Genomic DNA, 23,208 nt, shown 5'->3' on the forward strand with positions numbered 1-23,208 from the left:
CGAAACCATATGATCGGTCGGCATCAGGGCTACCGGACGTTTGTTAAGGAATTTCCAGATAGACGCATGACCGTGTGATTGGCTACCTTTCCACGCCCCAAAGGTATCGAGCCTATATGCGTCATTGGCTGCTTTCCGTTTCGCCTCCAAGTGAATGAGGGGTAAACTTAGGATAGCTTCAAGTACCGCAGTCGGCGTAGTACTCATTGTTCCAGTAATACTTAGGTAACCAAGTCTCTGAATCTGCGTTAGGAGCTTCCTGCTCTTAGCAAAGTTCAGTCTTGGCCACCAGACGATGTATGCATACATTAAAATGGGTTTTATTATCGACGTATACATCCAGTGTATCCGTTTGGGTGAAAGTCCCCAGGTCTTACCTATCGCATTCCTACAGCACCAGAACATTCGCAAATGCTTGCGCGAAGACTTTTTTTGGGCTTCTGGAACCACAGTAGGGTATCCATTACCAAGAGCCATAACAGTGGAGAAAGAATCCCTCCCAGTGGGCAGCCCCTAAGACATCCTGCTTCAATAGACTTCTGAGCGATCGATATGTGGATTTTTCTCCACTCTGGCATGGGAAGGATTCAACTGATTAGCAGCGGTTCGATTCCATGCTGTCTAGCCGCGAATGAGGCATAATTGAAGGCATCTTCGATGTCCATGCACCTAAGGCGTGTTCTTTTTCGAACATCGCCTTTTCAATTTTTGTCGTAAGCTCATGGAGCGCTGTCTCCGTGGATTTACCTTTCCGGTAGCCGTTTTGCCCATGGTGAAGTGGCCACTTAGCAATGGGTGTATCCCTTGTGAACCGATCTACTAGTCTTCCTAGTCCTTTTAGTAGAGAAGACGTTCGATTGATCGGTCTGTGTAGGTGGGTTTCCCTGGTTTGGGAATGAATAACACCTTCACATCGCGCCATTTAATTGGAATATAAGCGTGTGCTAAGCATGGATGATATATATTCCGAATATGTAGACCCCGGGCATCCATTCCTTCTATTACTAGCGCAGGATTGATGTCTTCCGAACTTGCAGACTTGCATCTATGGAACAAGTAAATTGTCATTTTACTCGTCCCAGTGATACTACTTTGCATGCCAGATTTCAGTCCCACGGTTGAGGGCTGTATGCACCTGTTGGCCCCTATATTAGATTTTGAATGCTGCCTGAGAACTGCACTTCAAGCAAATGGTTTGCCGTTTCTTCTTCGCTTTCTGTGTACCTCCCGTTCTGTAAACGTAAATAACCCAGCTTCTGGCTACACTCTTTAACCAGAATCCGCTTGAGGTTGCCTCAAGAGAGTTAGTCTCTTCGCAAAGGCGTCTCCATGATGATCGTCTTATGCTCTTCTTTGGAGCCTTCTATGCCTCTTTATAGCGCCTGAATCACACTGCAGAGCACGCATCCTTGTCGTTCTCCTCTGTTTTGCCAAATCCGAGTTCCACCATGTTATTTTACCCTTCTTTGGCATCTTAAGTGAACAGCTTTTTTCAAAAGCTTCTCTCATGCCAGTTGTGATCATTTCGGTTGCCTTCTCAATTCGAGCAATGGATTTGATGCGCTTCCCAGAGATCGTGATTTGGGCGCTCAAGCTCAAGCTCCGAGCAGAGCCGCGATGTCAGAAGATGCCACCGTGATGACCTCTCGCCTGACTACGTTGAAGAAAGTAGGTTCATTACCCAAATTAAGGATCTGCAAATCGGTTCCTACTAGATACTCCAGTAGTCTCGATCCTCTTGCATTGATGTTGGAACTTCCCCAACATATGTGGTGAGCGTTGACATCACATCCTGCTATTACCCCCATGCCTCTACTTTTGGCATATTGGATAGCTCTGTTGAAAGTTCCACTGGGAACGTCTTCTGCGTCATAAGGGAAATATGCGGAGCACCATAGTATCTCTTTATCTCCCTGTTGACTTTTTATGGTTAGTTTAGCCGCTGTGGTGTCGCCATCACATTGGTCGTTAATCAAATTAGCCTGGAAGTCTTTTGAGACTACCATACAGGAGCGGGGTCGATCACTTCCATTTGCATACAGCAGGTCAGCATGTTGGAAGTTTAGGATCTTGACTACCCCACCAACAACCAACGGTTCTTGTATGAGGCATATCTATGGTGTACTGACCCCTTAACCTTATTTCAAAAGTTCTCTATCAAGTGTGAGAGAAATGGCTTGTGGCGAATGCTTGGAATATTCATGAATTGCAAAAAAGTCAAGTATCTTGGTTGAAATGCTGACCAACTCGGTAGCCCCAAACAGGAGCTTTTACAATATGAAAACACAAATTAAATCAAAAACAAATCGATTTCTCATTCTATTGGTCAAAATAAACAATTTTCTCGGAAATTAATCAAATTCCAATCAGCTTCGAAGACACACCAACAAATAACACGATTAAATCCAGCTTCCCAATTTATTACCCCTGAACCATCAATAAGTCAATAACTCCTTGAATGCCTGGCGTTTCTTTTATCAAAATTCATAATCCACCTACTCAGAATGCCTGCATCATCCGCCGTCCCCCTTTCCACCGCTGTACTGCAGTTCTAGAAATCGGCAGAAGATTCATAATAAATTTCCCATCCAAATGAAAACCAAGGAGTCAACTTGGACGAGAACGGTTCAGTGGAAAAGGCGAATTGTAATCGTCTTGTAGTCATCTTAAAAGTCACTTACAGATAAATTATCCAAACCATGTGCCAAGATAACCAGCGCAGCCCAGAACAGCACAAGCATCCGCGTATGCACCAGCTATCTTGCAAGTTGTCCCCGTCGGGTGGAACGGACCACCAAAAACAATTACACGAGGATGATGACTTTTTAAATGGATTCCCACCCGTATATGTGCACCATCACCTTCACCTTTCCGCTATGTTGCGAATGCAATGTGGAGAATTCGTAGCACAACGCGGTTTATCAGGTAAAAAATTAATAATGAACAGATTTACAACTTTGAAGTAGTGAAAAAATAATGGAAAAGACATGAACGTAAGACATATGATCGTAGGGGAGACGGAGGGAGAGTTGGGGCTGGTTTTACGTGACTTGTCTTCCTTAGGTTCGAGAATAATTGCAACCAAAGGTTAGCCCAATTTAGGCTCCACAGCTATCGAGAGCGAAAACTTTTTTGTGAAAACTTCAGAGAGTCCTTCGAGGTCCTAATAAAAATGAAAAATTTGAGTCAGTTTCGGCACTTGCCATTTACTCATTCAATTAAGCTGTCGAAAGTGTATTAGATATCATTTGGCTGCCAGGATTTTCTCATTCAACCTCGACCCTCGTCATCTCCTACACCTTCCCTGCTAAGCTACTGCCAAATGGCTTTTATCTGCAATATATGACCGCCTTATTATCATTATCAGAAGCAGGAGCGCGATCACGGCACCAGCAGCAATAGCACCGACCATATTTCTTTCAAAGCACAACGATTGAGAACAAATAGACAGACGGAGAGCCGGAGCTGCATAATCCTTGACCAAAGGCAACAGAAGCAACACAATGTCCGCTTCATGTGTGTGGCTAACAAACAACAAATTTATTGACTTGTCGACAAGTGATATGATTTATGATTAGTTAACACGACGCTCCAGCATCCAAGATTTACCTTTTACAGCTTGCCAAGATTCGCAACGTATCACAGAGATGCTTCTGGGAGAGCTGGAATCAGCGTCGTGGCAGGGAAGACCTGTCCGGATGCCTTTTCCTCTTCAGCGCTATAAACATTTCTTTTATTAATTTGCTTCCTATGGACGTCTTGGGTGGAACCAGCAAACCAACATAAATTACATGACGATTTACTATAGAGAGAAAATTGAGTTTTAAATGATTGTACTTATCATGTTTGTTTGCTAAGGGTGGATAAAGACGGTGGAATAATGGATAGTGTCGAAACGAAAGATTGGGCCGGAGAGAGTGGTGGCTGTCCCTTAGGAATCATGGAGCAGTCGTTTCATTTAGTATCCAATAATCGTTTGATTTCTTTGCCAGATGATAGTAGATTTGGGTGGTTATTATCCGCGAAGGTCACACAGCTCCTAAGCTTTAAACTCGGCAAATGAAAGCACCATTTCTCTCAAAACTCTAATCAGATCTATGAGTCACATAAATATCATACTTTCATTCGGCTCTGTTCAGCGCCTACGTACAACATGCCCCATCGATCACCTAATTACCACCCCATAAATTAGGCTTTCGAACATGAAATTTGGCACAGATCTGAAAACATGTTCGTTCTTTAATTGCAAACACCTTCGACGACAACCTGAATGATGCGCATTGCCATAAATTCCACTCGAATTAGATTTACGCGATTATAATGATCCAGAGCGATCACAACAACCCAAATTTAAATGAATTTTCACAAAATGATCAATGATTTTAGGATCCCTTGGATAGGCAAAAAGCAGATAGTTTTTTTTTGGGCTGGTCAGTATGTGGGAAGATACATTTGCAAAACTTAATTAGCAATGTGGAAACTAATTTGGGAAAATGCCCTTTTGTGGAGCTCAAATCCAATTAGTACGTATGCCACTTAATTTGCGAAGATTTCATTGGCACCCACTCATCTTACTCATAATATGCTCAAGCAAGATAAATATCTTCCGCTTCAAATAGATATAAAAGCAGACTTACTCGTAGATCAAACTTTCGGTCATTACACCTGCAAATTTGCATCTTCGCCCCCTTCTATGACACCCTCTACTGCATCGAAATGCGCCCGTCTCCCCGATCAATTCACTCTGCAATATCCGTAACGGCCACCGAGGCTACCTAACAATTTATTATCCCTTAAATAACCGATGAAAATCGTTTACGAATTCACCGAAAATTTCAGGGAGGACCAGAACTCATTGAGTATTTGTTTTATTGACGGCGCTCATTTCATTAACTGAACCTTCTGCTCCTGGTCCATTATTATATATTGCTTGGATGTTTCACGGCTCTTGAGCATTGTGGTCCGGCTCATTGTTGTTGGGTTTTTATGTATTTGACGATAATTTTCCACGCTCACCAATGTGCATATGTGAAATTATTCGGAATTTATTATGAACGATTTTCGCGAATGGATACAATGGTGCTGTTTAATGGGGAACAGAAGGTGAAAATGAAAATTTTACAGAAGGAAAATTAGGTACTTTTTGGTGATGATATTCAGTAGTGAATAGTGCATGTATCCTAAAAAGCCTCTAGGTGAAATATGCAAACGCATAGTTCACCTACTCTTGGGAAATTCTATTTTTTGCGGGGACGAAGATGGAATTCTTCAACAAAGAACCGCTGTGATAACAATACTTAAAAAATAAAGGCCCCGCATTGTTGTTTTTAGGACCAAAATTTCCCATACTTTCAACCGTGTTAAAGAAACACGTTCTGTTGAAAACGGGAACAACAGCAATAATCAACTCGGCCCAAGTCCAGCCTTTATGGGCAGCACGGACAGGTTTTTCATGCTACGCCAGGTTGCATCCCCATTTCTTCGCTCATATCCCCACGTGGCCCCCGATCTTCTTTGTAGGAAGGGCTCTGGTTTACACCAACATAATTAGGTCACGCATTCGTCGCTCTTTCCAGGCTCGATCCAATTCCTGCAGTTTTCGTGCATCACAGTTGTTGTTGCCTTTACTGTTCTTATATTTACTCCCAACCTCAGCATCTCCTCCAAGAGATTATGGTGTCAGATAACTACATTGAGACTATCGTTTAACCTTCCTCTTTCATTCCCAAATCTCGGGCAATGGAACGTAACATGCTCTGGGTCCTCGGGTGTAGCGGCGCATTCGGGACAGTCTGGGGGCTCGGCCAATTCGAAGCGATGCAAGTGGTTCCTGTATCCACCATATCCTGTAAGTATTAATTCAATTTTTTGCGTTTTTGCCTGACCCCCTCACAATCTCCCAATACACGAAGTCAATGTAGGAGTCCAGCGGCCTTTTCCAGAATTATCCCATCGTTGCTGCCATCATCGGCTTGATTCACCATCCTTCTCTAGTGAAAACAGCGTGCTTTATTCGCTAGAATATCCAAGGGAATCTTTCCCGCGATGACACGCACTGCCTCACTCTATACTATCCTATCTACGCTGCACACCCTCAGCGCGATTGGCCAATATGTCGAACTTATCGTTATCCGATTCGGTGTGTTCTCCGGTGATCCCGCCCAAACAGTAACCGTGTATAGTTGGATTGATTTCGCTCCCCCTGCGATAAACAGCCAGCGACTAGATCTTGGTCCTCCATTATTAGGCATCATCCTTGCTAGATATGAACTAACCTTTGCTGCCCTTTCTCGCGTATAGTTTATATATCCCTTGAAGTTAAAGTAGTAGTACTGTTTCTCTTACGATTGGTAATCAGGATCGTCTCCGTCTTTTCGTTCGTCAGACCAGGTATAACCACTCGTGATCATGCTTTGGTGGTTTCAATTCCATAAAGTTCCTTCCTCGGCGGCTTCGAACGTGCCACCACTAGGCCGTTTGCAAAACCAATTAACGTTGTCTCCTTTGCCACGCGACTTGCAAGAGTTCTGTCATACATTATGCTCCACATCAGAGGACCCAATACAGAGCTTTGGTGGTCAGCTGCGTAACATTGCATATCCGAGGTAAGTAAACAGGAACACCCAGTTTAACGAGGATGCCTTTAATTCAACCTCAATTGGCCGATTTAAAGACGTCACTACCTCACAGCCCTTAAGGACGGCCGACGCCTCCCTAATCAGATTTACGATCATCATGTCGCTCTAATTGGCAACCCGCTAGCTCAACGAACAGAAGAAGCCTCTTGTATATCACACTGAGCTATCCTGACACTTCGAACTTGCATGATTCAAATGTGCTTGTGAACCATGTGGGGTTTTTGTTCGAAATCCCGTCGAAATCCCGATTCTTATTATCCCCAAATCATCCACAGATACTTTGTATTTCCTCCTCGGTCACTCCGAGGATCGGGAAGATGTCCTATTGCCCCGTAGGCTGAGATTCACTCTTCTCCTTTCAAATAATAAAAAACTTGTTGTTTCTTTTTCGTTGGTGCAGATATTTATTCTTGTAAATACCAATATTTCGGGAACCACTTGTTCCCTTCATCAGTGCCAACAAGTCAGTTGGTTTGTTAGTTGTATTTATACTAGTCTAAATCTATACTATACTATTATAATTATGGCTAAATTAGAAGGTGTGGTGTTCACTCCCTCGTCAGATCATGTCTCGTCAATGAGGTACTGAGGTAAGTCAGATCGATGATCGTGCCTAACCGTCTGCCTCGAACGATAGACACACATGCAACGTTGGCTTGGACGATGTCCAACAACGCGAAGGTTTCAAGCAGGATTTGGCCCCTAGTGTTTTTCACTGAGCTGCCTCAGTTCTAGGCCCACGCGTTTAAATAATTTTAGGGCTGTAGTCTCTAACGTCCAAAACCAAGTTACCCTCTCTTATTGCGCTGATGTTGCATTAGGAGGGGTGCAACAGCTGTAGATGTGGATGCCGTTGACTTTTGCCTTTACGAAGCCGGTTCCCAGAAGTGTTTTTTGTATGTCTTTCCTTCCGCATATCCATATTGCCGTGCTACCAAATGAATATTTCACGTAGCACAACCGTATTTTCGATAAGGTTTGCAGATTGCCGCCACGTCCACATTCGACGTTCGAGTGGTTTGCGAGAGCAGGCTTTAAGCTTCGGGGCAGCTGAATTGAATTGTCTCCTTAATGCAACACAGATATCCTCATGTAAAGGAATCTGATTTATTTCTTTGCACTCGCTTACTATTCCCTGCCTTCTAGCTTTCACTTCGGCTTGCTCATCTAGCACCTTTTTCACCTGGCTGCTAAAACCATCCGCCGTCTTCTCGCTGGATTTGTTTAGATCTAACATCAGATTCCCTTTCTGCGTATGACTGATGAGACTAAGACCGCGCAAGTGAATACCTGATCGACTTTGACTTTCCCAAAAATATCAGCGTAAGACATTTTTCTTTTCTCGGAAATAATGATTATCTCCAAACAAATCTTCTTTTTCTCCTTTCACTACTTCATGGTGCCCTGCTTTGTCCGTTGTTAAGGTTTACGAACTGATTCTTCTCTTTTTGTCAAAATTGAGGCACTATCGAAGAATTATCAACTTTCCCCACAATTTTTGCCGGCGCAGCTTTTTTCGGCGAAGAGGCTTTTCTCTTCTTGACAGCTTGCTGGACACTATGGGCTTCACTAATTCCGTCCCTACTCCGTATTCCCGCATTATCTACCTTATGTTGAGGAGGTATCATCTGTGTTTCTACCGTGACTTTGTCGTATGACGCTTCGCTGTTTTTCTCCACTACTGCCCTAATATAGGGCGGCTTAATGTTCCGTGTCAGAGCCCAGATATTTTGGTGGATATTCCCCCTTTTTTTGTTGAACTCCCAATTTTGATCGAAACACAAACATCGCCTGATGCGTAGATGATGATGCCCATAACGCATCCTCCGAACCTTTCTTATCCGCACGAAAGAACGTGCCTGACTGGAAATTTGGCAATTCCATACTGGTATCTAGCAGGCGGTCGTACTTTGCGTTAATCCCATCAGGATTTGATCAGAACATTCCAGAAATGCTGCCTCGGAAGCTACCACCGCTATTTCGTGGAACACTCCTAATTTTCTAGGAAATGGGTGTTCTGGAACATGCCTCACTGTAAATGTACCGACATTTCCTTTGAAATAAAAGTCTGACTCCTATCTTCGCCCCTGATTACCCAAGACTTCTTACCTGTTGAGTTTGGCGTTGGGTTTCTTAGGAGTATTCCCTTCTTGTGGTCTTAAGGCTCTGCAGAGACTGAGGCTTCTTGATGGCTTCGTCTAGCTTCTGCGCCATCGACATCTGTTTTTTTCGCACTCTCTCAAACATACTCTTGCTACTTCCTGCTTGTTGAAAACTGGTCCTTACTGTTTGTATTCTCCGTTGCAGGTATTGGCAGTATTAAGCTAGGTTCCGCCGCTTGATTTCTCGACTTCTCCCTTCTTAGATGTTATCATCTAATTATCAACGTTGCGTCGATGTACCTCATCTGAGTTACTAGTGTCCAGTAGGTGGTCCTAATTATTTGCTACTTTTACCTTCTCCAAAAACCTGGTCCAAAAATTTACCGTACCATAGCCCTAGTAGAACTATAAAGTTAGACATTGAGACGACTAATCCTCAATGAGACTTCGTTTGAATTCAGCCAGTTACCCCCGAGTGCAACCTAAGTGCACGATTTGCGAGTAAGGTGCTTTCCAAGTCTAGATCTGTAGCGTTTTTCTAAAATTGTTGTACAAGATATTGAATATTGCCCATGGCTACGCACTAACAATCTTAATAGACAAGCAGCTTTGACTCTCATGGAGGTATATTTCGCATCTGTCTCCACTGTAGTCCACAGTGCTTGTCGTTTAAATCATGTATGAATTTGAAAAACTGATTTGCACCGTTTTAACTTCTATTCTAGTCTCACCATAGGGTCAAAGCTCTTACTGTACAACACAATGATCTTGCCAGTCCTCATGTTTTCCTCGGAGACCTCGGTTCTTAGCAAGAAAAATTGCGAACTCTTGGCCGCGTTCGAACGAAGAATCCTCCGAGGGATTTTTGGCTCCCTACAGGAGGATGGACAATTCCATAGCCTACATAACAACGAAATCTATGAGCGATACTATGACCGTCAGGTTGTGGATAAAATCCGGCTCAATAAGTTACGGTAGGCGCGTCACTTAATCCGTATGGATGAGGATGATCCAGCCCGGAAAGTCTATAAGGGCAATATCTTTGGTAGAAAAAGAAGACGAGGCAGACCCTGCCTGAGATGGGGCGATTGCTTAGATCAGGACTCTAGACAGCTTTTAGGGATATCGAATTAGTGGATCTCGGCGCAAAACCGGGATGTCTGGAATTCCTTATTAAGGCAGGCCTGTTCCGTATACCGGTTCATGCGCCGTTGATGATGATGATGATGAATTCTTCACTTTTTACCGCGTAATGCAACTACACTCGGTAAATAACTTTAACAATACAACTTAACCACCCTATACAGCTATCGAGCACCAAGACTAAATGTTTATCCACAAGCAAGCCAGTGGAGGCGGCTTTGCCACAATCTATTCTTGGAAAACAGTTTTCCTCACTCTGCTACCATTGAAAGAAAGTTGAGTGTTCCAGGCCATTTTGTTTTATTCCTTTATAAATCACGCTTTGTGTGAAATGCACGCTATCGCCCTACGTGGTGATTAGGATTACTCTTCATGAAACCAGTCGTCTAGTTTGCATTCGTAAGAGTACCGTAGATGCTGACGACTTGAGACAGCTGAAGCAAGGGAGTATCTGTGTTAATTTCTGGTACAAACCCTAAGCTTTTTAGCTTAACCACGTAAAAATTTGCTCTCTCTGATAGGATAGGAATTTACGGGTGCCTGTGGTACACCTTTTCGATGCCTGTGGTACGCCGTTTCGATGCCACAATTTAATGCGCGGCGGGCCAGTGGGTTGCTCACGCTGCTTTATTGGTGGTTTAATTCGCAGGACGGTAATCAACGGCCGATGTTGAGGTGCGATGGTCTCATAGGGAATGGCTTTGCAATCAGTGACAGTACTAAAATATCGGCGTCTTATGAGAATATAGTCGATTTGTGTTTTACTATTTCCACTATAAAATGTAAGAAGATTAGACAATCGTTTGATGAACCATGTATTCATATTCGATTATACGGTCGCCACCCTCATTGCGCGCTCCGAACCCATTTTCCTAATGGCACCTTTTCCCGTCTGATTTTTCACCCACATGACCCTTAAGGTCGCCAGCAATGATGATATAGTCGTCAGCAGGCACGTGACAAGTCTTTTCATTTAGAAGTTGCCAGAAGGCATCTTTCTCGGCATCAGGTCGACCTGCCTGTGGTGCGTCCACGGTGAGGAAGTGAATAGTGCGATCAGCTGTTATAATGGTGAGCTTCATCATCAAATCGTTCGACTGTTTTAGTGGTGTCACGGAAACCGTCTGAGATGGCAATGCTGGCAGCATATTGAATGTGTGGGCTACCAAAATAGAGAAGTTTATAGCTACTTTTACCGCGTTCGCGTTCAATGTCGCAGCTTTGGCACCAGATCATCGGGTTTCTTGGAGAGCGGGTTTCTTTTCCGAAGGGCTCTTGCGAGTTCCTCGTCTTTCCAGTTAGGGTGCCAACATTTAGCGTGCAGACACGTATCTGTTTTGTTAACTTACTTACGTCCTGACGGTGTTTGACACAAAATCTCCTACGGCTTGGTTTTTCTCGTGGGAAGGTCAGATACTCATTGACTAAGCGCAGGTAATGTGGCTAGGTTTCGCCTTACACAGTCGCCCACGGAACGCAGTCTACATTCACGGAAGGACTGTCAAAATCGGAACTATCCCTGGGCAGTTCGTCGGCTTATTGATTCCCTTTGTATTTCTATGACTGAGAACTCTAAGGAGGGACACTTTGAACGTGTCGCCCATACTGTTACAAGCTTCAAGGATATCGCCGCTAAGTACAAGGTCTCGATGGCAGAATGACAATGTTAAGCTTGGGGCTCGGATGATGCTCCAACAATCGGCGGACCTTCAATATCACCAGTGTCTCCGCTCGGAAGGAACTGTCTTGTCCTGGAAGATGGTACGCCTCGGTTACACTCTGCGAATCGGAAAATACCCCCGCTTCAACTCCGCAAATCATCTTTGATCACTCAACAATCGTTGGTCATCCGCAGTAAAATTCCTCTTGAACTTGGTGCTTGTAGAATGCCCAGAATTCCTGAAGTACTTCTTTTCGGATATTCCTATAGCCGCAGGGCTTTGCTCAGCATCAGAACTCATCGAGTCCTGGCGGAACTCCACGATAGAGCGTATTTACGAGGGGGACCGATAAGTTCCGGGAATTACGCTGTGGTGGGGAGGGAGAGTGGAGGAACCTATTGTTTGATCACATGTCCTTTAGTGTTACGCCACCTGCGTCAGTGTGCGAAGTTGTGTCGCTGTGAGTGCATCGGTTCGCCTGTGAGATTTATTTTAGTAAAACAACTTTCTACATTTCTCGCGAAAACGTAATGTCGAGAAAAACGCGCGGCTGTGAAAGTTTGTTTCCTGTTGGAAAAATCGGCTGAGGAAACTATTGTAATGCTTAAGACTGCTTATGGGGATGCTGGCTTAAGTAAAACCACAGTTTACGATTGGTTTTCACGTTTTTAAAAAAGAGAAATATCTGTTGATGTCGACAAAATCAATGCCCGCGTTCGTGAAGACCGTCGCCGAACCATTGATCAACTCTGTGAAGTGTCGGGATGTCATGGAGTTCAATTCAGAGAATTTTATCCGAAGATTTGCACATGAGAAGGGTTGCAGCCAGATTCGTCCCGCGCCTTCTCACAGATGAACAAAGGGAGCGTCGACTTCAGGCATGTTTTGAGCTTCAAAATCAGCTCGAAGGGGATCCTGCATTTTTTTCCAAGGTGACTACAGGTGATGAATCGTGGTGCTATGGATACGACTCGAAAGGAATATAAAAGGAAAGCGTTTTGCCACTGTGGAGAAGGTGAAACAAAAATCGCTGGCAGGCTTAAAGGACATCCCGATGAGTGAATTTAAAAAATGTTTTGACCAATGGAAGAATCGTTTAGAGAAGTGCGTTGTAGTCAAAGGCGAATACTTTGAAGTTATGACAAAATTCTCGTTTTTATTGGGTCCCCCTCGTATCTTTTACAATACTGATGACTGCATCTACATCTCGGAAGCATTCTCAAGTTGAATATATGGTCTTCCTTTTAGCAGATGTGTTTTACCAAGTTTTCCATTCAAATTGCTGATCTCATTGGATAAACAAAGTGATTTTTTGAGCTTGCGAACTACAGTGAAAGTTAACTTATTTCGAATGATAGTCTAAGATTAATTTTTTCCTTCTCTTTTCAGGTAAGCAATAACATAGGATTACATAGCCTGATCGTAAGTACACTTGACCTCTTTTTCACAAATTGCCCATGAATAGTGAAGACAGATAGTAATGAATATGTGAAGAACGTGAAGGCTTTATTCTCATTTCAAATCAGTGAATCTTTCACAATATTCGACTTGTATTAATTGTTATTGTGTAATTTTGTATTTATTCCACTTTTGAACTATCCAATTCTTATTCCTTACCACTATACATTCCCCAAAGTAAACCGCGAGCCGATATATATCGAATTCAATTTTTCAGTGGGTGGAGGATATCATCAACCTCCAATGCACACAATGGCCGCCAGCGATACCGAACCAGGAGAGAAAGGGATTGGCACAAATTGTAGTAGCCACGTACCAAAATTAGCCATAAATTTATTTATTTTTTATTTCGCATTTTAATTAATTTTCGAGGGTACCTCAGGCGGCCTATACGCGTACCATTCAACTGTAGGATCCTGGGCGGCCCAGGCTAGGACCACGAACCATAACCGGGCAATTGGAGAAGATATCGCGCGTCAATTATTTGTGGCCGAAATAAATTTCGTACGGTTCCAAATTAAATGGCTCGTTTTGCGGTAATTGGTTTTAATGGTCCGTGGAATTTATAAGTGTACTCCTGACAGGGCCACAATTAATGCGTTTTGTTTAACTGCTTGAGCGTTTTCGCTGCGTGATTTATATTGAATGGAAAACTGGGATATTCCCTGCTTTTTGTGGCGTTCAATCAATAAAGGACGTAGTGTGTAATAAATAGCATTATTTTCCTTTTCTACTTAAAGTTTATAAAGTATTGCTCAATGATGAGTGGGACTCATATATCTCGGCAGGTCCCAGTTTCACAAAAAAGTATATAAATCTCCTCTCGTTAGTTAATAAATATATTACCGACGACCAAATGAGCAATAATTCACAGCCCAGAATTTATATTGCCATTCGTATTTTCTCTCCTCGCTCACTTGCCCAATTTAATTTTCCCGCGCGGTTTCGTCCCAATTAGAACAATTTCCAATCCCAATAAATTAATCAGCATCACCTTTATCGAAATCCCATGTCATAGACTAAATGCCAACGCATAAATTTTCAAATGGCTTCTTCGTCTACATCTCACATGAATATTGCTGCCTCGCACGGTCTACGTCGCTCCGCAGCATCTTATATGCAATCCTTAAGATAACGACAATTTTTGGGATCTTGAATTCCCGACGCAGCTAAAACACTTTATCGTTCTCCTCAATTTGGAAGCATATTCTTTCAGCGAGGGTGAAAAGAGAACCAAATTGTGAAGAAGGCAAAAGGACCATGGTGGCAGTTTGAACGTCTCTTCTACTAATTGGGCAACAAATCTGTCATTCCCGGAAATACCTAAAATCAAAACAAGAAGATTTTGGGGGATTATTTCCTCCCCCGAAATGGTTATAAATAATAAAGTCTGGAAGTGAGTGGGAAAATCCATTTGAGACTTAAGGCTAGTCCCGTTGGCGAGAAAAACGCATAAGGTCGAGGCCGCCCTATTTGAGATGTCGTGGGTAAGAAAAAGTGCTTTGTGAACGACAGGAAAATTCTCAAGAGATGATGGCACTGGAGCAGCACCACAAGAATCTCCATGGTCATATATAAAAGTGCATAGTGGCAGTGCTTCTTTCGGTAAACCATGATGGGATATAAATCATTTACTCGAAGATTTTTTCAAATAAGGATCAGAGAAACGTTTCCTCCTTCGTTAGTTAGAAGGGAAGCCTCGTGTTGATAGTAATCAGGATATGAATTAGAAAAGCTTTTTCTGGGTTGTGAATAGTCTGGCTCCTAACGCGAAACAGTTGAAATTACTTTTTAATTTATTCCGAAATACAACGAATCCATTTATTTCTGACAAAAAATCCTTTGTCCTGAAAAATTAAAAGTTGGTTTCCCTTTTCGCAGTCAAATTGCATTTCATCAAATCCTTGATTAGGGTACGTCATAAACCAAAGTCCTCCATGCACGGTACACCTGTTGGCCCTAACAAAACCAATCGACAACCAAATTGTTTTCATCTAAACTCCCTTCTAAACGATGTTCATCCATTAAAGTTTACTAGGACTCTCACAAAAGCGAAAATTTCAAGTTGACTGACTTCGAACAAAACTGCAAATTCCAGAATATACTTCATCAAACTTTGGTGCCCTGTGTCGTATATAAAATGGCCTCTTGGAAGCATTAGCGAACACTTTGCACACACTAACAACGAACCTGGTGAGTGGAGATCCTTTATGAAGACTCTGTCGAAAGGACGACAAAATCACTCCTTTTGTTTCGACATCAACAGTCCACATTGTTATTGTGGAGTGAATTGTTGGGAAGCTAGTAAACATCGAAGAGAATAGAACAAGATACATTTTCTGTGGTAACTTATGCTTCTAGCAAAATTGGAGTTGAATGGGTGTGAGGGCGATTTTCAAACTATCTATGGGAAAATCCTGTGGAAGGTAACCACCAAGGAGAAGTTAATTAGTTTGAGATTTGATGGAATCCAAGATGGGATGAATTCATTGATTTTGAAAAGAAGTATCCATGTCAATATTGTGTACTGATTCGCTTATTTGAAGGCTTTCATTAGCTCCTTTTTATAATATCAAACACTAATCAGGGTCGCTTAGAAGGTGATACCTAGAAAAGAGACAGAAAGGATAATGTTTCCATATGAATGGGGTTCATCTCATACTAGAAACAAAGGTAAAGGTAAGTGACTGCCCTATATTACAAATGTTGGAGATTAAAAAGAATTGGTATAGTTCCTGCCAAATGTTATATCGGGTTATCCCTTTTTCGATCGAATAGCCCACCAATGATAAGTACAATGACTGAGATGATTGAGCATCGGCCACTCGATTTCGTACTTTGCGTTCTGTATCTATGGCTGTCATCGTGCTCGTCTCTCCGATATACGGTTATCATTTGTACAGCATTGAATGATTGAAGCAGCGTTTCATTGAAAAATGAAATAGGACAAAAGAAACAGGCGAAGGAGGAGACTGCGTAGATATCTTATATTGATGCATCATCCATATTTATTCGAATCGTTGGGTTTTACCACTTTGTTACTTTAATTGAACTCTATTAATTTCCTTTCATCTGGTTTCAAATTTTCAAGGGAACACGAGAAGTTACATAGCAATTTACGTTAACAATAAAACGACGATACGAAGCGATTACACTAATCATCGAATACTCAGATTCAGATTTTTGGAAAGCCCCATAACCTTGGTCCTGTTTTATTGCCTTCCCACTGGCGATCCTATTATTGCATTTCGATCACCGAGCCTATTAAATTAGTCTAGAGTCTATTGAGATCCTAGACAATAGAACCGCGTTCCTCGACTCGCCGACGCTGTCAGTTTCCGGCATTACGCCTCAATTCCCTTCACGATTTTCCGAGAAGCTTGCATTTCTTTTCCACTATTTTGCGCCACGTAGTTCTAAGGCGACTCACTGGTCGGCCGTCCTGGGATAGCGGTTTGCATTATAATGCGTTTGTCACCCTTCCTTAATGTGTGGCCTAACAATTGCCACATTCGCTTCCCGATCAACACGTTCACGAAAATCTTAGCCGTACCGCAAACAAGTTTTTCGTTACGTGACTGCCTTTGGCAAAAATTCTTCAATGACACGACGGAGACATGAAGCCTCTAAGTATCACTGGCTGTCACTTTTCATGCATCATTCCTAGCATTCCCAAATTTTGAACAATAGACCGAAGACGGATTTAGCACTGTTTGTAGGTGGGGTAACATCAACCTCGGTGCCGCCATCAGAAGAAACAACAATTCCTAGATACTTAAATTGATCAAGGCATTCGATGCTCTGCCCGTTAATGCAAATAAAAAAAATGTAATGATAATTCAGACTGAGGATCTTGCAGGAACCACGTAAATATCCCTCCAATTGTCGCATCCAAGCCATATGAACTTTTTCACTTGTGTTTGAAGGAGCGGTCCATATCCGCAAGTAACGGTGACTTGGTATATCATCCATGGGCAGTGCAGTTTTATTCAGGTAATACAGTTCAGAACCTTGGTAAAGTGCTCCATCCTCCTCCTCAGCTGTTCATCATCGTGGATGAGAAACCTAGCATTGACTTCCATCAAGGACCATGAAACGATTTCATGTTTGGGAGTTCCTTCGTGATGTAGTGTGCAGTGGCAAAATGGTTGTCATCTACGGCCATAGTCTTCAATCCCTTCCGTTTATCCGGTAGATATCACAAATAACCGGTCAGTTGAAACCCAACGGATCTTATGGCAAACTCTGTATTTGACGAATGTCCCACCAATGATGAGGAAGTGAAAGCTACAGAAATCAATTAATGGTAAAAAGAAACCAAAATAATTTGATTTCGCATTGGACAATTTCAAAAATCATGACCGAATTGAAAATAAAATCTGGTGCTCTTTCAAAATACAACCGACCGACCGACCTGCATAATGAACGTGGGTAGGCAGGTATTAATGACCGCTGCGAGGAGCCAATTAGTCCGTCATTTTAATACCACAAATGTGGGTTCAGCCAGCTCAAATCTTCAGAGTCAACTTTTTGCACCGCCGAAGAGCAACGGCTCCTCCACTTCGCAACTAAAGATCTCCTTGAGGTCCTCAGAGAATGATTTACCTAGTATCCGTACCTGACTCTAGCTAGAACTGGGCAATCGCAAAAGAAGTGCCTAACATATCCTCCTTCCCGTTACAGCTTCGGCAATCACGAGTCTAGCGGCAGGGACTAACCTCGTACAGACCACCGTAATCTTGTATGCGTTTGCACACGTTTGGCACAAGACCTCTTGCGATCAGTTCTTGCCAACGGCGGTCCGATTTCTTATTGGCTTAGCATTGATGATGAGCCTCCGCCATATGAAGTCAGCGACTGCTAAATAATGTGAGTAGATTCCGTTCCTGACAGTCGCCAGCAAGACGCAGACTATGCGCATTGAGGGAAACCTTTACCGCGAGATTTGAATCGAAATGTATCCAAATGTGATATGAAGAAGATGGATCTCTGGCCAGACACTCTCCAATTCTCCACCCTAAAAGTCTCATTGTCGGTAAGTACGGTGATATCAAGGACCTCCCAACTGTCACAATTCTTTAAGCTGGGGAAATGGAAGGGTGGTGCACTGCCCCTGTTACACACTGATAGGTTTGCGTTAATAACAAAATCAAACATACATTCACTTCTTTCGTTGATTCCCAAGCTGCCCTAAAGCGTATGCAATGCATTGGCCTCACAGTTTATCAACAGATTGGCTTTCTTTGTTGCGATGATGGACATTAAATGTCGTAAGCCATGTAAACCGGGGAAATGTACACATTCTCCACTCCCGCCTGCTCTGGTTTGACCACGACCATGTTGCTGGAACTCAGGTGCGGACACAGAAAAGCGCGTACCCTCCCTGGCGGGGACACGTGGTCTAGGTCTGTCGCGATCAGTACTCTTTTGTTGTGGAATAAATTGTAATGTCTGCTTTGGCGCCCTTGATTTGTTCGGTCTCCTCCGCTCTAGCCCTTGTATTAATACGTCACCGATGTGCACCAACCAAAATATCTCTGAAGAATTGCTCCTCGCTTGCTATGACATGGAACGCACGAACCATCTGGGAGGAATCATCCCCCTATACCTTTTTGTTGTACAGCAGATGCCCGATGACCATCACCGAAAGCCTGGCCTCAGCGCTAGTCCACAACACTGGCAATAGTTTGCCGCTAGCGGAAATACCATCTGCCAGCGCCACGCGTAAGTGGCTCCTGGCAACGTCGGAGCCAGGAGCAGATCCTCTTTGTTAACTTCCAATGGCGGACATTCTTGTCAACCCTTGCTTTTAGCCTGAGTCTCGATATCAACGGTTTCAGGTTAGTAGTATTATGCTGTTTGCTACGTCCAGTTCGACGATAGTGGTTTCTAAGCTTTCACAAAAATGTGCACAGTAGGATCGTCATGCACTGAAATATTTTGATATGAGAAATCCACAGAATGCTCCATACCTAAATTGCTGAGCCTGCGGTTTCCGACTTGTAGGTTAATTAGGGTGATCGGGATTTTCGACCCTAGCTGGGAGAAATTTTCATCGGTTTTAAAATTGTTCCTTTCACCTAGGTGCTAATGTTTCCACCACGGATTTGGTCTTGTCTCCATTAATATACAGTTTCTACATCTCGAGTTTATCTCCCTTTATGTCAGTATCATCAGCGTAGGGCAGCAGTTGAGTGGATTGACCCACTTAACCGATCGTGACGGGATTGTTGGAATTTTGTAATGCTGTGTCAAATTCCCTACATATCACATCTCCATACTCCACGTCCAAAATCAAGTGAATTAATGGTACTCTTTCGGCTGATTTGCATCTTGTTTTACGGATGCTCCGGACCTCGTACCACATGGGGTCCTTGGATGCTTTTGTGAGATTTGAGCGAGATCAACAATTGTTTGAATCTCTTTTTCTATAGATACACGCCGACTTCTATATTGTCGGTGCAGCAGATCTCAGGCTTGAGTATAATTTTCCCCGTAGTCTCCTAAGTGGTCTGCCACTTGTCTCGCGTCGCCCTTCAATTAACTTCGGAGGATTATCAGACACTTTGCGACACCAATGTCGGAGTTATCATAAACGGTGTTAAATAGTCTGCTAAACGGCTCATAGTAGCTAATAGCTTCTTGTAATACAGGGCTTTTTACAACTGGAAGACTGGGTCGTGTCCAATAGCCTCAACCCCAGGAAAACTAATTTTCCATTACGTGGTGTACATTTATAGCATACCTTCAGGATTCAAAGGCAGCGGTCTTCCAATTCCTAATGGAAAGTTGCTACCCTTTCGCCCCCAAATCCTCGTTCGCTGGACTCATGCTTCCGACGACCTGCTCAATCAGAAGTCTAGCCTCTGGTTCATTTCGTCCTCCATCATGATCCACCCCCATCGCCTGTCCTGCATTATCAACCAGCCCCTTGAAATTTGACGATTCGTCCATTCTCGGGAACATCCAATACTCGAGAAGTGAATCCCGTAACTCTGGCTGGATTTCTAACCAGTGGTCTCGGAATTTTTAATAGCTCTGCTTTCCAAAGAGATTCTCTCTTGTTTCTTATGCTCGTCAATTATCTATTGACAAAGCTAGATTCTGAAAACACAACCCAGAAGTCGGGATTCCTGAAGAAAAGACTCAAAATCAAACAAAGAGATTTGCGCAAGTTGCAGAACACAGCACTATTAAAATTTACTTACTTGCCGCCTGGCTCGACGGTCCAATAATGTGGACAGACTCGTATTTCTAACTAGAGACCATTGACAACCAGTTGATATTACCTCTTCTGAGAAGCACCGGAAGCTTTTCACTCTATAAATGTTTTATGCTACCCTCTGTCGGCTTGTGAAAATTACAATAGTTCATATGATCACCTGCTGTTGGCTCTAGGCGTTATGCTTCGTTGTGAAGCGCATGTTTTCCTGAAGACACAAGCGGAAATATTCCCATTTTACCAAATATGGTATCTCGATTTTTTTGTTTTGGTACTAGGGATTGATCGATGGTCAAAATGTTATTCTGAGTGGCCGCAGTTTCCCACAAATACTGAAGCTCCACTGAAGGGTTCCGTCAACATGCTCTTGCTAGCCTGTTTTTCCTAGCCAGAACTGGAAATGTGGAATGTCCTTTGAAAACCTCGGTCCTTCACATGTCATTTTACAAAACTTCACGTGTATTTAAGCTGGAAATTGAAAACCAAAGGAACATGGGACATCGCGCGGATCTGTCGGAAGTAAAGACTGAAATTCCACTATCAATAGCACTAGATTTCTATTTTTGTAAATTTATGGGAAAAATCATCACTCATAACGCAAACCTTCAAGTTCCGCTATTCTTTTGTGTAAAGTGCACTCGCGGCTATTTCTAACTTACCTCTAAAGCATCAGCTCAGTCGTCCACCCAATAGGAACCTCTTTATATCCCATCATTTGCATGCACAAAATTCCGACTTAGCCAGAACTAAGCATTGGTAATGCATTTCGTAATATGCAGCATAATTAAATTTATGTGCAAAGAGCAATAATAAAGGTTAATTATCGCTCGGAATGTTTCTATGTTGATGTTGAAATATTGAAATGAATTTTAGGACTTTGTGGGAAAGTAAAAGGTGAAAGAGTTTTGTAATTAAAATTGAAATAAAAATTATCATTTTAAAATCAATGTTTTGAAAAAAGCGGATGTTTGGATGATGAATAGGAAGGTGTGCAATGGAGACGCCAGAGGGGTAAAATGTGAAAAAGGATTATGCTGCATACTAGCAAGTGAATTTTTACGTCCGCTTGTCATCTGACAAAGTAAATCAAATGATGCGAATTCTGAGAAGTCGCACCGTCTCAATTAAATTAGATCGTTAAATTGTAGCTAAATAGATCAACAGATCAGCCATCGTAACTGTTAAACCCTCAATTTTCAGAATATGCAACATATCTAAACCTAGCTTGAATACGTCTTCTTTACGGTGTAATTCACAATCGCTGATTTTCTATTCCAATTTCATTAGATGCATCAAAATTCGCACAGAGTGATTAATACCTAAGATTTAGGTCCTAAAGGGTATTGACCCGAAATGCCAGCCCATTGCATAGCGATCACATGCATCCACTCAATCTCCGCCAAGAAAAAAGCCCAATTAATCAAAGAAAATTAAGTATAAATATTATTGAGAAAACATTTCCAAATGTTCCATGCGACACATCTGTCTCTTCCAAGATCGCCCAAAACTTCCAAAAGAATAAAGTTAAAGCCATACACATCCGGCAGTCAGTGCAGTTGGCGCTAACCCGTACCTCACATATTGTGAAAAGAATACGAGCTACTGTGACTAAATACATCATCTCAAGCATATCCGAAATATACTCGGTCTAATTAGACAAATAATTTCACTGATTTATATGCTGCCATTGAATCTTGGAGCTGAATTCAGTGGCCGTGAAAAATGCACCATTAAAACGCTGCCAACCGTTTCACAGTCGAAATGTCTTTTACGAGTATATTTTCCTCGAATCCAATGGTACGTGAAGCATTTCTAACGCCACTGTGAAACTGCCCTCTTAGGTTGCATCTTAATTTTGATGATGCAGATGACGCGAGCGGCTTCCGTTTTGGATAGTTCGTTATGATCTCCTGTCTCAGGTATGGAGTCCAATGGTTATCATTCAGTGCTTTAAGGGATTAATAGCCATTTGTGGACTTTGGGTGGTCCCAGAATTTATTAGTTTAAAGCCCCATGAGCCACTCCTTTGGCAACTGCAGGTAGTCGGGATCTCCACGTATCTTTCTTATTGTTTAAAGATAAAAATTGAATTTAAATTGACATGATCGGAAGTTGTTTCCGGGACGATTATAGTTTTATTTTCGGATTGATGATCTAGATAACAGCCACCCCATCTTCTTTGAAAATACATTCCCAAAGCGTCCGCTACTTGACATTTGAATGCGGTATCTACGTTTCAATAAAAAATGGACCATCATCACGCATTCTCACGCAAAACTCCATTCCCACCAGCCGCAAACATCCTGCCAACAAAAACATAATATCCTTCAACATTAATAACATCATGTCCCACATCTATTAGCACGTTGTCCAATATTTCATACCACCGAAAAAAACCGCATGTTTTCCGGGAATCCTCATGTTATCATGAATAATTGAGGTCCAGTCTGTGTCTCGCGCGAAGGGATATCTCCATAACAAAGTGTTTTTTATCAACACCGAAAAATGAAAGTCGCAACTAAATTGATTGCAACCATCAACTATTTAGAATATCAGAATTAATCGTTATGGATTTCTCAGCTTGGAGTTCATGACAAAAGCTTTTTAGTTGCTACCATTCCATTGCAACAATACCAAAATGTCTACAACAATCGCCACGGAGATGATGATGAAGGCAATGGGGACGACAACCACGACGACGACCTAGTCTTTGTGGTTAAAATTTATTTATTTCTGTCACAAAACTTTTAAAAGTAATGACGCATTTTAAATGGATAAATGTAATCCAAGCAACACCTCAGGAAAAAAAATTAAAAGATACGGAGGAAAAGTTAAGACGATACGTACTCTTATATGGGAGATTGTCTTCTAGAAGAATATCAGAGATGCGTCCAGATAAGATCTATTAATCATTCGACGAATGGATTAAAGTTTTTAGGGTCGTCGCTGTGAACCTTCTTTCGATAGTATTTTATGCGTGGCTT

At 42.4% G+C, this 23,208-nt stretch overlaps 1 protein-coding gene across 1 annotated transcript in view; it reads left to right on the plus strand.

Annotated features, from left to right (window-relative positions):
• LOC119648598 overlaps positions 1-22,975 on the plus strand; it is a 120,296-nt gene extending 97,321 nt beyond the window's left edge. Inside the window, exons 5-6 of the mRNA XM_038050368.1 lie at positions 12,934-12,966; positions 22,805-22,975. Of these exons, the coding sequence (XP_037906296.1) occupies positions 12,934-12,966; positions 22,805-22,975 (204 nt within the window). The remainder of the gene's footprint in view (positions 1-12,933; positions 12,967-22,804) is intronic.
• Positions 22,976-23,208: the final 233 nt, after the last annotated feature.

The sequence above is a fragment of the Hermetia illucens genome, chromosome 2 (assembly GCF_905115235.1).
Source record: "Hermetia illucens chromosome 2, iHerIll2.2.curated.20191125, whole genome shotgun sequence".
Taxonomy (NCBI): domain Eukaryota; kingdom Metazoa; phylum Arthropoda; class Insecta; order Diptera; family Stratiomyidae; genus Hermetia; species Hermetia illucens.